The 14,769-nt window shown below is 47.3% G+C and overlaps 1 protein-coding gene across 3 annotated transcripts in view; it reads left to right on the top strand.

Annotated features, from left to right (window-relative positions):
• nom1 (nucleolar protein with MIF4G domain 1) overlaps positions 1-14,769 on the top strand; it is an 81,993-nt gene that overhangs the window by 45,168 nt on the left and 22,056 nt on the right. For all 3 annotated transcript variants that reach the window (XM_038798383.1, XM_038798381.1, XM_038798382.1), the window contains exons 7-8: positions 6,044-6,165; positions 9,566-9,698. In XM_038798383.1, the coding sequence (XP_038654311.1) occupies positions 6,044-6,165; positions 9,566-9,698 (255 nt within the window). The remainder of the gene's footprint in view (positions 1-6,043; positions 6,166-9,565; positions 9,699-14,769) is intronic.

Genomic DNA, 14,769 nt, shown 5'->3' with positions numbered 1-14,769 from the left:
CGCCAATAATATTCGTCGCCGGGCTATCAGGGAAGCATTTAAGTTTCAGTTCCTCTGTCTGGGACCCTTCCTCCCTCATGAGCACCTTATATATACCCGAGACTCTGCTCTCCCCTTCTTCCCTGCTAGAGACTATTCTGTCGAGGATCCCCATTGGCGGGAGGCGCGGGAAAGATGGGACCTGTCTACGAACAAAGTCCCGCAACTGTAGGTATCTAAAATCATTTCCCCTTACCATCCCAAATTTCTCCTCCAAGCTCCTCAAACTCGCGAAGCTCCCTTCCAGGAACATATCACCCACCCTTTCCACCCCTGCTCGCCACCATACTCGGAACCCCCCATCCATACTGCCGGGGGCAAACCGATGGTTGTCGCAGATTGGCGCCGAGACAAACACCCCCATCTCCCCCACATGCCTCCTCCACTGGCCCCATATCCGCAGGGTCGCCACCACTACCGGGCTGGTGGTGTACTTGGCCGGCGGCAGCGGTAGAGGAGCCGTGACCAGGGCTTCCAAACTGGAGCCCCTGCACGAAGACGCCTCCACCCGCTCCCAAATAGACCCCGTACCCACCATCCACTTCCTTATCATAGCGATGTTGGCCGCCCAGTAATAATTGACCAGACTCGGCAAAGCCAGCCCTCCCTCGCTGCGGTTCCTCTCCAACATCGCCTTCTTCACCCGCGGAGACTTTCCCGCCCAGACAAAGCTCATGATCAGCCCGTTAACTCTTTTGAAGAAGGACTGTGGGATAAAGATCGGGAGGCACTGAAAAATAAACAAAAATCGAGGGAGGATTGTCATCTTTACAGTCTGCACCCTCCCTGCCAGCGACAGAGGGAGTGCATCCCATCTCCGAAACTCTCCCTTCATTTGCTCCACCACCCTGGCCAAATTTAACTTATGCAGCCTGCCCCAGTCTCGTGCCACCTGGATTCCCAAATACCGGAAATTTTCCTCAACTAGCCTAAACGGTAGTCCTCTCAATCTGTTCTCCTGGCCCCTTGCCTGGACCACAAACATTTCACTCTTGACCGTATTTAATTTGTATCCTGAGAACTGGCCGAACTTCCTCAGCATTCCCAGTATAGTTCCCATCCCGGCCACTGGATCCGACACGTACAGGAGCAGGTCGTCTGCATAAAGAGAAACCCTGTGTTCAATCCCGCCCCTCACCATCCCCTTCCAACCCTCTGCGGCTCTCAGCGCAATCGCCAGCGGTTCTATGGCCAGCGCAAACCGCAGCGGGGAGAGCGGGCAGCCCTGTCTGGTCCCTCGGCACAACCTAAAGTACTGCGACACTTCTCTGTTGGTCCTGACGCTGGCCTTCGGGGCCTGATATAATAATTTGATCCAATCCACCAATCCCTCCCCGAACCCAAACCGTCCGAGCACCTCCCATAGATAGTCCCACTCCACCCGGTCAAAGGCCTTCTCGGCGTCCATTGCCACCACTACCTCCACCTCTCTACCCGCCGGGGGCATCATTATCACATTGAGCAATCTCCTCAGATTGGCCGCCAGCTGCCTACCTTTCACGAACCCCGTTTGATCCTCTCCAATCACCTCCGGTACACAGTCCTCCATTCTACCCGCCAGTACCTTTGCCAGGAGCTTGGCGTCTACATTAATCAGGGAGATTGGCCTGTAGGACCCGCACACCTCCGGGTCTTTACCCCGCTTCAATATCAGAGATATGGTGGCTTGTGACATTGTCGGCGGCAGGGTTCCTCTGTCCCTTGCCTCATTGAAAACCCTCGCCAAGACCGGACCCACCAGCTCAGAGAACTTCCTACAAAACTCTACTGGGTATCCATCCGGCCCCGGGGACTTCCCCGACTGCATGGCCTTTAGGCCCCCCAATACCTCCTCTACTCTAATCGGGGCCCCCAGCTCTTCCACTCGCCCCCCCCCCCCCCCCCCCAACTGTTGGGAATGTTAACCCGTCCAGAAACCTTTTCATCCCCTCCGGTTCTTCCGGCGGCTCCGAAGTATACAGCTTACAATAGAAGTCCCGGAATACCCTATTCAATTCTGCCGGATCCTCCACTTTGCGCCCCCCCTCGTCCCTCACTCTACCTATTTCCCTGGCCGCCTCCCTCCTCCTGAGTTGCTGCGCTAACAGTCTGCTAGCCTTTTCCCCATGCTCGTACACCACTCCCCTCGCCTTCCTAAGCTGTTCCACGGCCTTGCTCGCGGATAGTGCCCCCAGTTCCGCCTGTAGTCTCTGCCTCTCCCTGAGTAAAACCTCCCCCGGGGACTCCGCGTGCTCTTCATCTATCTGACCCATTTCCCTGACCAATCTATCCATCTCTGCCCGGTCTGCCTTGGCTCTGTGGGCCCCAATTGAAATCAGCTCCCCCCGCACTACTGCCTTTAGAGCCTCCCACACGGTCGCCGCTGAGACCTCCCCAGTGTCATTCACCTGCAGGTAATTTTTTATACATTTCCAAAGTCTCTCGCAGATCCCCTCCTCCGACAGCAGACCCACATCTAGCCTCCATTGCGGGCGTTGATAGCTCGCTCCCCCGAACTGCAGGTCCACCCAATGCGGGGCATGGTCTGAAATGGTAATTGCTGAGTATTCCGTGTTCTTTACCTTCCCCCATACAGTCCCTGCTTAGTACAAAGAAATCTATCCTGGAATATACTTTATGGACGTGCGAGTAAAACGAGTAGCCCCTTCCTGTTGGCTGTCCATCTCTCCAGGGGTCCACTGCCCCCATTTGCTCCATAAACCCTTTCAGATCCCTTGCCATTGCTGAGAGTCTACCCGTTCTGGGACACGACCGATCCAAAGTCAGGTCAAGGACCATGTTAAAGTCCCCTCCCATTATTAGCCTGCGAGAATCCAAGTCCGGGATCTTCCCCAGCACTCTTTTAATGAAGTCCACGTCATCCCAGTTCGGGGCATATATATTCACCAGCACCACTCTTCTCCCCTCCAGTCTGCCCCGTACCATCAGGTATCTGCCCCCCCTGTCTGCGGATATGCCCTCTGCCTCAAATTGCACGCGCTTGTTGATCATGATTGCCACCCCTCTGGACTTCGAGTCCAAGTCCGAGTGGAAGACCTGGCTAATCCAGCCCTTCCTTAGCCTGGTCTGGTCTGACACTTTCAGATGTGTCTCCTGCAACATAATTACGTCCGCCCTCAGGGCCCGCAAGTGCGCGAACACCCGCGCCCTCTTAACCGGCCCATTCAGTCCCTTGACGTTCCAGGTGATCAGCCTGGTCGGGGGGCACATCCCACCCCCCCCCGCCGGTCAGCCATAGCCTTTCTCGGGCCGGCCCCTGACCCGTGCGTCGCGCCATTCCTGGCCCGCCCTTTGGCTGCCTCCACCCTCGACCTCCTTTCCAGTGCCTATTTCAAGTCCCTCTCTCGTCAGCAGAACAACCCCCCCCTCCCCTAACCCCATCCCCCGATACCCCCACCCCTGCCATCTACTGGCTGGAACTCCCCCCCCCCCCCCCCCCCATCTGACTTCCTTGACTAGCCAATCTGCTAGCCCGGTGACTCAACACTCCGGAGCCTTCCTGTCTCATTCACATTGTTTCCCCGTCCTCCTCCCCACCCACTGGGGCAAGCCGGCTCCAGTGTCTTCCGCGAGCTGCACAAAAAGCACAAACCAGCCCAAACAGGAAAAAAAAAAGAAAAAAAACACAGAAAAAAGAGAAAAAGCACTTAAATGTCCATGAACAAAGGAAAGAGTCTCAAATGTTCTGCTTGGCCCCTTTGGCCCAGCAAACCATTGAGCAGCAGTCCAGGTACATTCGGCGTTCCTTCCCACAGAAATCCTCGGGCCCTAACTCGCGTCCTTGGGGCCTCCTTTCGGGACCAGCCCCAGGTCCCTCACAAAATCCATCGCTTCTTCGGGCTCGGAGAAGTAGTGGTGTTGACCCTGGTGCGTGACCCATAGCCGAGCTGGAAACAGCAGACCAAACTTCACGTGCTTCTTGAACAGCACCTCCTTGACATTCTTAAAGGCTGCTCGCCGCCGAGCCACCTCCTGGCTTAGGTCCTGATAAATGCGGAGAACACTGTTGTTCCACGTGCTGCTCCTGGCGCTCTTTGCCCACTGCAGCTCCCGCTCCTTGTCCACGAACCTGTGGAACCTAATCACCATCGGGCGGGGGGGTCCGCCCGGCCGCCCCTGCCTTGCCTGCACTCTGTGTGCCCCCTCCAGCTCCAGCGGTCGCGGAAAGGCTTCGGCCCCCATCAGCTGCTTCAGCAGGTCTGCTACAAACGCTGCAGCATCAGCTCCCTCAGCCCCCTCCGGGAGGCCGACCATCCTCAGATTGTTCCTGCGGACTCTATTCTCCAGCTCCTCCACTCTGTCCAGCAGTCTTCTCTGCCGCTCTTTCAGGCCGTCAACTTCTAGCGCTGCAACCGTTTGCGCATCCGCCTGCTCCTCCACCGCCTCTCCCAGCTCCTTAACTTTAACATCCTGGGCGTCCAGCCTCTGGTTCAGCTGATCCACCGCTTTCTGGATTGGGTCCAAGCTGTCGCGCTTCAGTGCTTCAAAACTGGACTTCATTACCTGGAGCATGTTATCCAGCGCCTGCTGGATTGCTGAGTCCGGGATCCGTGTGTCCGCCATCTTAGGTCCCAGGTAATTTTCTTCAGGTCCTTGTCTCTGTCCTTTTTTCTCCTTCTTCTGCCTTCTGGAATCCCGCTGTTCCATGTGCCGCAGCCCGCTCAGCACCTTTGCTGCCGCCTTCCTTCGCCCAGCTCCTTAAATCTTACCTTCTGGGCATCTGAAGTGGGTCCAAGCTGTCCCTCCTCAGCAACTCCAAACTTTTTTTCTTTGTCCTGGAGGAAGGAAGGTCCGTGGGTCCGCCATCTTACCCTTCAGGTCAGTTTCCTCCTTGCCTCCGTCTCTCTCTCACTCTCTCTTTCCTCCTCTACCTGCTGGCCTCCCACGATTCCATCTGCTGCAGCCCGCTCTCCTCTTCTTTCCACGGCAGCCTTTTTGCCGCCCCCTTGGTCCCGCTATCGCGGGGAATCAGCTGTTAAGCCCCGCCGGAGTGAGAGCCCGCCGAATGTGCGACTCACTCTAACATCGCCGCCACCGGAAGTCAGCACAGGCCTTTTAACAGTCAAAATGTACTGCATCCCTTTTCATCTTTGTTGTCTTTCTAATTTCTTTTTTTGTTTCTTTTCTGTGATTTTGAAAAGTCTTCATATTTCCTCCACATTACAAACATTAACTATATCATAGACCTCCTCATTTTATATCTGACCACAGCTTTCTATCCATTTATGAAACTAGTCTTTTTATTCATAGTTTATGATTGTCGGTCTGAACCTTGCTTTACTTAAATATATTAAAGATAACTTTTATTAGAAAAGAACAATGATTTATAAATTGTTCAGATTTTATATTATGTTAATAGTTAACTATGTTAACTATTTTAATTTTTCCAATGGTGCATGAACGGTGTTGAAAATAGTTAGGGTAGGTTTATCATTAAACTAAATTTAAAAATATATATGAATGAAGGATAATAAAACTAAAGAAAATTGTCAAGCAGCCGATACAAATAGTGTTTGAAATAAATACCCTCTGCAAAGAGTTTTCTTCAACTTGACTTGGTGAGTTTATCAATATTTACTTAAGCTGCAGAAATCAAAATTAAACTATTAAAAATATTCACAGTCTTTGAATTGTAAAACAATATCAACTGTCATACTGCAGCCAGTAGAATGGGGAAAATAACAATCGTGGTAAGAGCCTGCTTTGGGGTAAGTCATGAGTTATTTGAATGACCATCATCCTCAGTTAAAGACCTGATAAGCTATGATAATTCAGAAGAGATTCATTATCAATATCTGTCAATTGACTCACTCTAGAATTATAAAATAGTTAATTAATAGCACAATACTATGTTTTAAAAAACCTCTCAAAATTGGTTTGAAGCATTTCTGATTTTAAAACAAGTTTACCAAGGAACATATAAAATAAAAACTGGTACGGTTACAGCCGCTAATTACAATTCATAGTTCTGCTGTGTTGACAAATGCTATTCGTTACATTTTAGGTAAGTGGAAAAATTATGGAGCTTGCACGTAAACAAAGAATGAATACAGACATACGGAAGAACATCTTTTGTGTCATGATGACCAGTGAGGATTATTTGGATGCTTTTGAAAAACTTTTAAGGTCAATACCTAACTTTCACTTTCCTGAAACAAAATCTGGATATTACTTGAATGACATGTTATCCTTAAATGCTATAATAAGGCTATACTATGAGCACGTGTGGTGATTGTTAACATTCATTCCTTCAAAGTCATTGAGCGCACTTCTCCCAAGCCCCCACCAGCGGATTTGATGGTGGGCATTTTGGGGAGAGAATATACCAAGAGGGCCCAGAAATTGGATTCATGCTGGCATGACTTTACAGCGAGATCTTCCATTGGTGCCCACTATGGCAGGCAGTAAGCCCACCAGAAGCCAGTATGAACCTCCGTTTGCATCCTGATAATGGGATGCAAGTAAAGGCCAATCCCTCTCTTTTTCGCCCAGACCAGATTCTCCATGATGCCAGTGAGAAAACAGGCTGGCGTGAAACTCATTCAGAACATAGTGGTGTGCAGATGTCAAGGATTCGCCTGAACAATGCCTGGGGTTGCCTCCAGAGTTCAGGATGGAGATCCTCAAACACCACAGCAGTGGGTTGTGAGAGCATCTGGAGGCGGACCTTGCAGATTAGGTGTCCCAGAGGAGATCCAACTTGATTCTATGAGGTCCATCTTCCAGTGTCCCCATGTTCTCGGATCCACCTTAATTTTCAGGAGGTCCACATTCTTTCTTTAATAGTGGGTTACTAATGTTGGGTGCCTTTTCAATATGGCACCTGACACGACAGCGGATTACTCGCCACCCTGGCCTGCCCCACCACTGAAGACGGTGTGAAATACCCAGGTGTGTAATTAATTAGGTTGGGGCTGGATAATTTGGTATGTTTTACCATCCGACACCGCAGTGGGAAACACTCCACACTCCTGCCCCCACCGCAGCACTTAATCTAAAAATGGGAGAATTCCGCCCACAAAGTTCAAGCCCCACCACTTTGGATACTGTAGAGGTAAATGGTGACTGATCCGAAAATACAAAAGTCGGCTTGTATGTTAAATTCAAGAAGTATAGCTATCTGAATATACTACACATTTCAGCAGAGTTCAGTGGCTTCAGAGAGCAAGTGGAACATTGGGTTGTTTTATTGCTACTGAAGTCTGCATTGAAATTTAGCTTGGCCCGATGGAGTGCAAATCCTTGACAATTGATTCTAACCAACAATTTTTCAGTTTCTCACTTTCTACCCAAATTTAGTTGTCATTTATTGTTAAATAATGACATAAGCTTCAACTGATGTGCATTAAGGCAGGGGTTCTCAACTGCATGTCTGCAGTCCTCTAGCATTTCCTGAGAGGCTCTAAGTGGTCTGCCAAAATAATCAAAGAATATGTAGGGGAAAAAGTACAATTTGACCCCATAAATGAGCTGCTTAGTATCTGAAAGAAATACCTACATTGGTCTGAGCGGATTTGCCTCCTTCAATGGGCTCCCTGCATTCTGATGGTCTGAAGTGTCTTAAAACGTTTAGACTGTGAAAAGGTTGTTAATACTGTTACAAAGACATATTATCTCAACACAAGTTCAACTAGTCAGGCACACGACCAATCAGCCACAGTAGAAGGTAGTGAAGGTACAAGTTATGATGGTGTTCATAATCTGACACGGTTTGTTAGACCACCTCTGCCTCTTGGTTGGAGTTCAGTTCGGAAAGGGGGAATAATAATAATATATCTAATCACCACCATATTTAGTATATATCTAGTTACAAGTTTTACATCAAGTCAAAAATATGTTAATTGTATAACCATTTTTATTTAGAAAATCCTTGCGCAATGTTACAGTGGACAAATGAATTTTTATAACACAGGACAGCTTCAGAAGCAAAAATAGTTGCAACCCCTGCATTCGAGAATGGTCTTTACTTGGAATTGTGATATTCAGAGGAAGTTTTTCTTTATAGCAGGTTCAAACTGGTGTACGTTTCGTATCAAAAATACAGCATTCTCCCAGTACTGAGGTGCTTCGTCCTGAATGAGCTGAAAAATCAATACACTTAAATATTTGTTAAATCTGCAAATGGAGGTGTGGGGATGGGGAGGTGCGGGGTGGAGTTTTGCAGAAGCATCATCAAACTTCGCCCTTAATTTCCAAATTGTATTTTCAAACATGTTCAACACTTAGTAGGAAGTGAATGTACTTGCACTCAGATTCTGTATCTTGGGTCACATATATTGTCATACTTTAGGCCATACATAGTGTTGTTTCTCATCATCCCTCTTCTCAAAAGGGGTACACGTGATGCAATATGTTGATTATCCAAAGCTCTGTCTTATTCAGTAGTTTACAGTAACGGCCTGTGTACCAGGTAATTTAATTTGATTTATTATTGTCACATGTATTAGTATACAGTGAAAAGTATTGTTTCTTGCATGCTATACAGACAGTGCATACCGTACATAGGGAAGGAAAGAGAGACTGCAGAATATGTTACAGTCGTAGCTAAGGTGTAGAGAAAAGATCAGCTTAATACGAGGTAGGCCCATTCAAAAGTCTGATGGCAGCAGGGAAGAAGCTGTTCTTGAGTCAGTTGGTAGGTGAGCTCAAACCTTTGTATCTTCTTCCTGACGGCAGAAGGTGGAAGAGAGTATGTCAGGGGTGCGTGGGGTCCTTAATTATGCTGGCTGCCTTTCCAAGGCATGGGGAATTTTAGACGGAGTCAATGGATGGGAGGCTGGTTTGCGTGATGGACTGGGCTACCTTGACTACCTTTTGTAGTTTCCTGCGGTCTTGGGCAGAGCAGGATCCATACCAAGCTGTGACACAACCAGAAAGAATGCTTTCTATGTTCTATGGTGAGAGTCGTAGCTGACAAATTTCCTTAGTCTTCGAAGAAAGTCAAGTCGTGGGTGGGCTTTCTTAACTACAGTGATGGCATGGGGGGACTAGGACAGGTTGTTGGTGATCTGGACACCTAAAAACGAAGCCCTCAACCCTTTCTACTTCGTTCCCATTGATGTAGACAGGGGCATGTTCTCCACTACGCTTCCTGAAGATAATGAAGTATTTGTGATAGGGGTTGACAGAATAACATCTGAAAATTAATGGAAACTGCCAAGTGAGCCTTTGCAAGCAGCCAGCTTGCTCAATTTTCATAAGTTCAGAATTGTCTTCTAGTTGCTAGAGTCAACTCTGCACCAAATCGGCAAATCTAATTATGAGCTGCAAAATGTTGTTCACTAACCATCTGGTTCACAATTGCAAAGTGGGTGGGGCATGTTAGGAGGACTATTAGTTAATTATGAAATCTGTCTCTAATTAAATTGAGATTATTCAGCGCAGCCTACAGTAGATGCTTTTTTACCTCCCCAACACTGTATTCTATGTGCTTTGCTCAACTGCTTACCCAACATTCAATTAAGTTGAAGATATTTTAATAAACTAACTGTTCTCTGGATTTTATATTCAATCTTTGATATTACAGGCTTGGGCTGAAAGATCAACAGGAAAGGGAGATTATTCATGTTCTTCTTCACTGTTGCTTGCAAGAAAAAATATTTAATCCCTTCTATGCTTTCCTGGTGGAAAAGTTCTGTGAATATGATAGAAGATTTCAGGTAACACTTGTTTTACAATGATTTGACCATTTTAAATTTTCTGGAATTTTAATTACAATTTAATCTTTTTACCAGCAACATTTTTGACATTAAAAAGAAAGTATTTCATTTTTTTTTTTCAACCTGTATTTAAACATTGGTGTTTGGGAACTTTGCTTCTGCTCTTAATTCTGAAGAAAAAGGCCCAGAAATTGCACAGGCCAGCAATCAAGCATTTATGTCATGATCATGCTCACTGGTAATTTCCATTGCTTGCCAAAGAAAATTGGCAAAAGGGCAGCACAGTGCTTAGCACAATTGCTTTACAGCTCCAGGCTCCCAGGTTCGATTCCCGGCTTGGGTCACTGTCTGTGCGGAGTCTGCACATTCTCCCCGTGTGTGCGTGGGTTTCCTCCGGGTACTCCGGTTTCCTCCCACAGGCTAAAGATGTGCAGGTTGGGTGGATTGGCCATGCTAAATTGCCCTTCGTGTCCAAAATTCCCCTTAGTGTTGGGTGGGGTTACTGGGTTACGGGGATAGGGTGGAGGTGTGGGTTTGGGTAGGGTGCTCTTTCCACGAGCCAGTGCAGACTCGATGGGCAGAATAGCCTACTTCTACACTGTAATTTCTATGATTCTATGAATGAATGGCACCGCACTGGGAAGTCCTCAGGAACAAAGAGACCTTGACGAGTTTGTAAATAGATCTCTGAAGGCAGAAGGATAGGTTGATAGGGTGGTAAAAAGGCGCATTGTACACTTTTTTCTTTGTCAATCATGGCATAGAATACAAAAACAAGGAAGTAATCTTAGAGTTATATAGAACACGACACTGTAGCATAGTGGTTAGCACTGTTGCTTCACAGCGCCAGGATCCCGGGATTGATTCCCGGCTTGGCTCACTGTCTGTGCAGACTGCTCTCCCTGTGTCAGCGTGGGCTTCCTCCGGTGCTCCGATTTCCTCCCACAAGTCCCGTAAGATATACTGTTAGGTAATTTGGACATTCTGAATTCTCCCTCTGTACCCAAACAGGTGCCGGAATGTGGTGACTAGGGGCATTTCACAGTAACTTCATTGCAATTAATGTAGCCATGATGTGGAGATGCCAGTGTTGGGCTGGGGTGGGCACATTAAGAAGTCTTGCAACACCAGGTTAAAGTCCAACAGATCTGTTTGAATCACTAGCTTTCGGAACGTAACTCCTTCATCAGGTGGGGGAGCAGGGGCGTTTCCCCGGGATGTTGCCTGGGATTGAACATTTTAGTTGTCAAGAGAGGTTGGATAGGCTTTGGTTGTTTTTGCTGGAGCAGAGAAGATTGAGGGGCGACCTGATCAAGCTATGCAAGATTATGAGGTGCATGAATAGGGTGGATAGGGAACAGCTGTTCCCCTTAGTTGAAGGGTCAGTTATGAGGAGACAAGTTCAGGGAGCTTTTGAGGGAAAACCTTTACCCAGAGGGTGGTGACATTCTGGAATCCTCTGGCTGGGAGCGTGGTGGAGACTTAATGGGCTGAAAGGCCATTTCTGCACTGTATTTTTCTGTGATTGTGAAATTAATTGTGCTGTTCATTGGGGTTTGAAAGAGAAAATGAATTGAAATGTCTGACTAATCAGTGAATGAGGAACAAGAGGCCTATTATGAAATGAAAATCGCTTATTGTCACAAGTAGGCTTCGGTGAAGTTACTGTGAAAAGCCCCTAGTCGCCACATTCCGACGCCTGTTCGGGGAGGCTGGTACAGGAATTGAACCGTGCTGCTGGCCTGCCTTGGTCTGCTTTCAAAGCCAGTGATTTAGTCCTGTGCTAAACCAGCCCCTATTATCATAGAATTTACAATGCAGAAGGAGGCCATTCGGTCCATCGAGACTGCACCGGCCCTTGGAAAGAGCACCCCATTTGAGCACACACTTCCAGCTTATCCCCATAACCCAGTAACCCACTTAACCAATTTGGACACTATCGACAATTTAGCATGGCCAATCCACCTAACCTGAACATCTTTGGACTGTGGGAGGAAATGGAGCACCCAGAGGAAACATACGCAGACACAGGGAGAACGTGCAGACTCCACACAGACAGTCATGGACTTGAACTTGGATCCCTGGTCCTGTGAGGCAATAGTGCTAACTGCTGTCCCACCATGCCTCATCTGGGATCTACCAGCCTCCTGGTATCCGAACTGCCTACCCAGGGAGTCCCCATCTAGGTGCTGTTCAGTACTGGCCCACTCAAATATGGACCAGGCGGAATGGCACCCGAGGGGTCTCGGAGGCCCCTGGATGGCCAGAGATAGGGCATGGTGGCCCCCTGGAATGTTGCCATCTTAGCACTGCCTGGCTGGCACTGCCAAGCCAGCAGAAGCACTGCCAGGGTGGCAGTGAAAGGGTGCCCCGGGTGGCACTGCCAGGCCAGCAGAAACACTGCCAGGATGGCAGTGAAAGGGTGCCCAATGGTGTGGATCCTGAAAGTGTGAGATAAAATCACAAAAAAAGGTCTTCAGCATTTTGGATTTTCTAAATAAGGGTATAGAGTTGAAAAAGCAGAGCTGACTTGAGTGAATTGACAAATTAGGCTAATGGATAAATGTAGTGGCAAACATTAAAGATATTTCCGAATACACACAATAGATTCATTCCAATGCGGAATAGAAATCCGAGGGAGGACACATCATCCATGCCTAACTAGAAAGGTTAAAGATAGTATCAAAGTAGGGCAACATGTAGCGCAGTGGTTAGCACTGGGACTGCATCGCTGAGGACCCGGGTTCGAATCCCAGTCCTGTGTCACAGTCCGTGTGGAGTTTGCACATTCTCCCCATGTCTGCTTGGGTTTCACCCGCACAAGCCAAAGATGTGCTGGTTAGGTGTCTTGGTCACGCTAAATTGCCCCTTAATTGGGGGGAAAAAATAATTGGTTACTCTAAATTTATTTTTTTTAAGTTGTATCAAACTTAAAGAAGTTCATATAATTATGCAAAGACCGGTGGCAGGTCAGAAGATTGGACGCAACATAAGGTATACCAAAGGATGACAAAAAATTGAATTTCGAATACGAGAGAAAACTAGCCAGAGATTTAAGAACAGATAGTAAGAGTTTCTATCATTATTTTTCAAAGAAGCAATTTCACAAAGTGAGCATTGCTCCTATGAATAATAAGTGTGGAGAATTGATAATGGAAAACAAGGTGATGGCAGATGAATTGAACGGGTATTTTGCATCAGTCTCGAGGATAAAAGTAACATCCTAGGCACAGCTATAAATTCGGAAATGGAAGGGAGGGAGGAACTGAGTAAAATTACAATCACCAGAGTGGTACTGACTAACTTGTTGGAGCTGCAGGTTGGCGACTTCCTGGTTCATGATGGATTTCTTTAAAGGAGTGGCTCGTGAGATAGTTGATGCGTTGGTTTTAATTTTCCAAAACTCCCTAGATTCTGAGACGGTTGCATTAGATTGGAAGACAGCAAATATAACTCCATTATTCAAAAAGGGAGGGAGTCAGAAAAGTGGAAATCACAGGCCAGTTCAGAGAATCATAGAATTTACAGTGCGGAAGGAAGCCATTCGGCCCATCGAGTCCGCACCGACCCCTTGTAAAGCGCACCCTACTTAAGCTCACACCTCCACCCTATCCCAGTAACCCCAACTAACCTTTTTTGGACACCCAAGGACAATTTAGCATGGCCAATCCATCTGACCTGCACATCCTTGGACTGTGGGAGGAAACCCACGCCGACATGGAGAGAGCGCACAGACAGTGACACAAACTGGGAATTGAACCTGGGGCCCTGGAGTTGTGAAGTGACTGTGCTAACCACTGTGCTACCGTGCTGCCCTAGCATCTGTCATGGGGAATTTGTTGAAGCTATTATTCAAGAAGTTAATGTTGACAGCAGAGCACTTGGATAAGTTCAAGGTAATCAGGCAGAGTGAAAATGGTTTTGTGAAAGGGAAATCATGTTTAACCGATTTATTGAGCCCTGTGAGGAGGTAACATGCTGTGGATGAAGGGGAACGGGTGGATGTACTATACTTAGATTTCCAGAGGCATTTGATAAAGTGCCACATCAGAGGTTATTGCGGGAAATAAAAGCTCATGGTATTTTAAAATCCAATGATGACCATGAAATCATATTGTTGATTGTCATGAAAACCCACCTGGTTTACTAATGCCCTTTACGGAAGGAAAGCTTTCAGCCTTACCTGGTCTGGCTGATGTATGACTCCAAACCCACAGCAATGTAGTTGATTCTTAAAATTACCCTCTGAAATGGATCCTTTGACATAAAGAATAATTTTACAGCTGGTTCATTTTCAAGCACCATATCTGTTCGAATGCCCCAGGGAACTGAGCAAGCCATTCAGTTCAAGGACAATAAATTCTGGCCCAGCCAGCAATGCCCACATCCCATCAATTTTAAATAAAATGGGAGGAAAGTAAATTGTGACGAGGACATAAGGAGGCTATAGAAAGGGTAAGGGACGAATAAGATATGGCAAATTGCTTATAAATGGAGGAGAGATTATGGCAGTTAAGATTATATTCATGACACGGGATCAATTCCAGCCTCCCCGTGTCTGCATGGGTCCAACTCCCACAACCCAAAGATGTGCAGGGTGGGTAGGTAGGTGTATTGGCGACGCTAAATTGCCCCTTAATTGGAATTTTGTTTTTTAAAGGATTATATTCATTGGCGTTTAGAAGAGTCAGAGGGGATCACATTGAAACTTCTAACAGGATTAGACATGGTAGATTCAGAAAGAATGTTCCCGATGATGTGGGGGGGGGGGGGGGGGGGGGGGGGGGAGAACAAGGGGTCATAGTTTAAGAATAAGGGGTCGATCTTTTAGGACTGAGGAGAAATTTCTTCACCGTGAGAGTGGTGAGCCTGTGGAATTCACTACCACAGAAAGCAGTTGAAGCCAAAACATTATATGTTTTCAAGAAGGAATTAGATTCCTTGGGGCTCTTGGGGCTAAAGGGATCAAAGAATATGGGGAGAAAGTGGGAACAGGGTACTGAGTTGGATGCTGAGCCACAATCATAATGAATGGTAAAGCAGGCTCGAATGGCAGAATAACTTTCTTTTC

This window comes from Scyliorhinus canicula, chromosome 5, assembly GCF_902713615.1.
Source record: "Scyliorhinus canicula chromosome 5, sScyCan1.1, whole genome shotgun sequence".
Taxonomy (NCBI): Eukaryota; Metazoa; Chordata; class Chondrichthyes; order Carcharhiniformes; family Scyliorhinidae; genus Scyliorhinus; species Scyliorhinus canicula.
The sequence above is the reverse complement of the archived record's forward strand: the minus strand, read 5'-3'. Positions and strand labels throughout refer to the sequence as shown.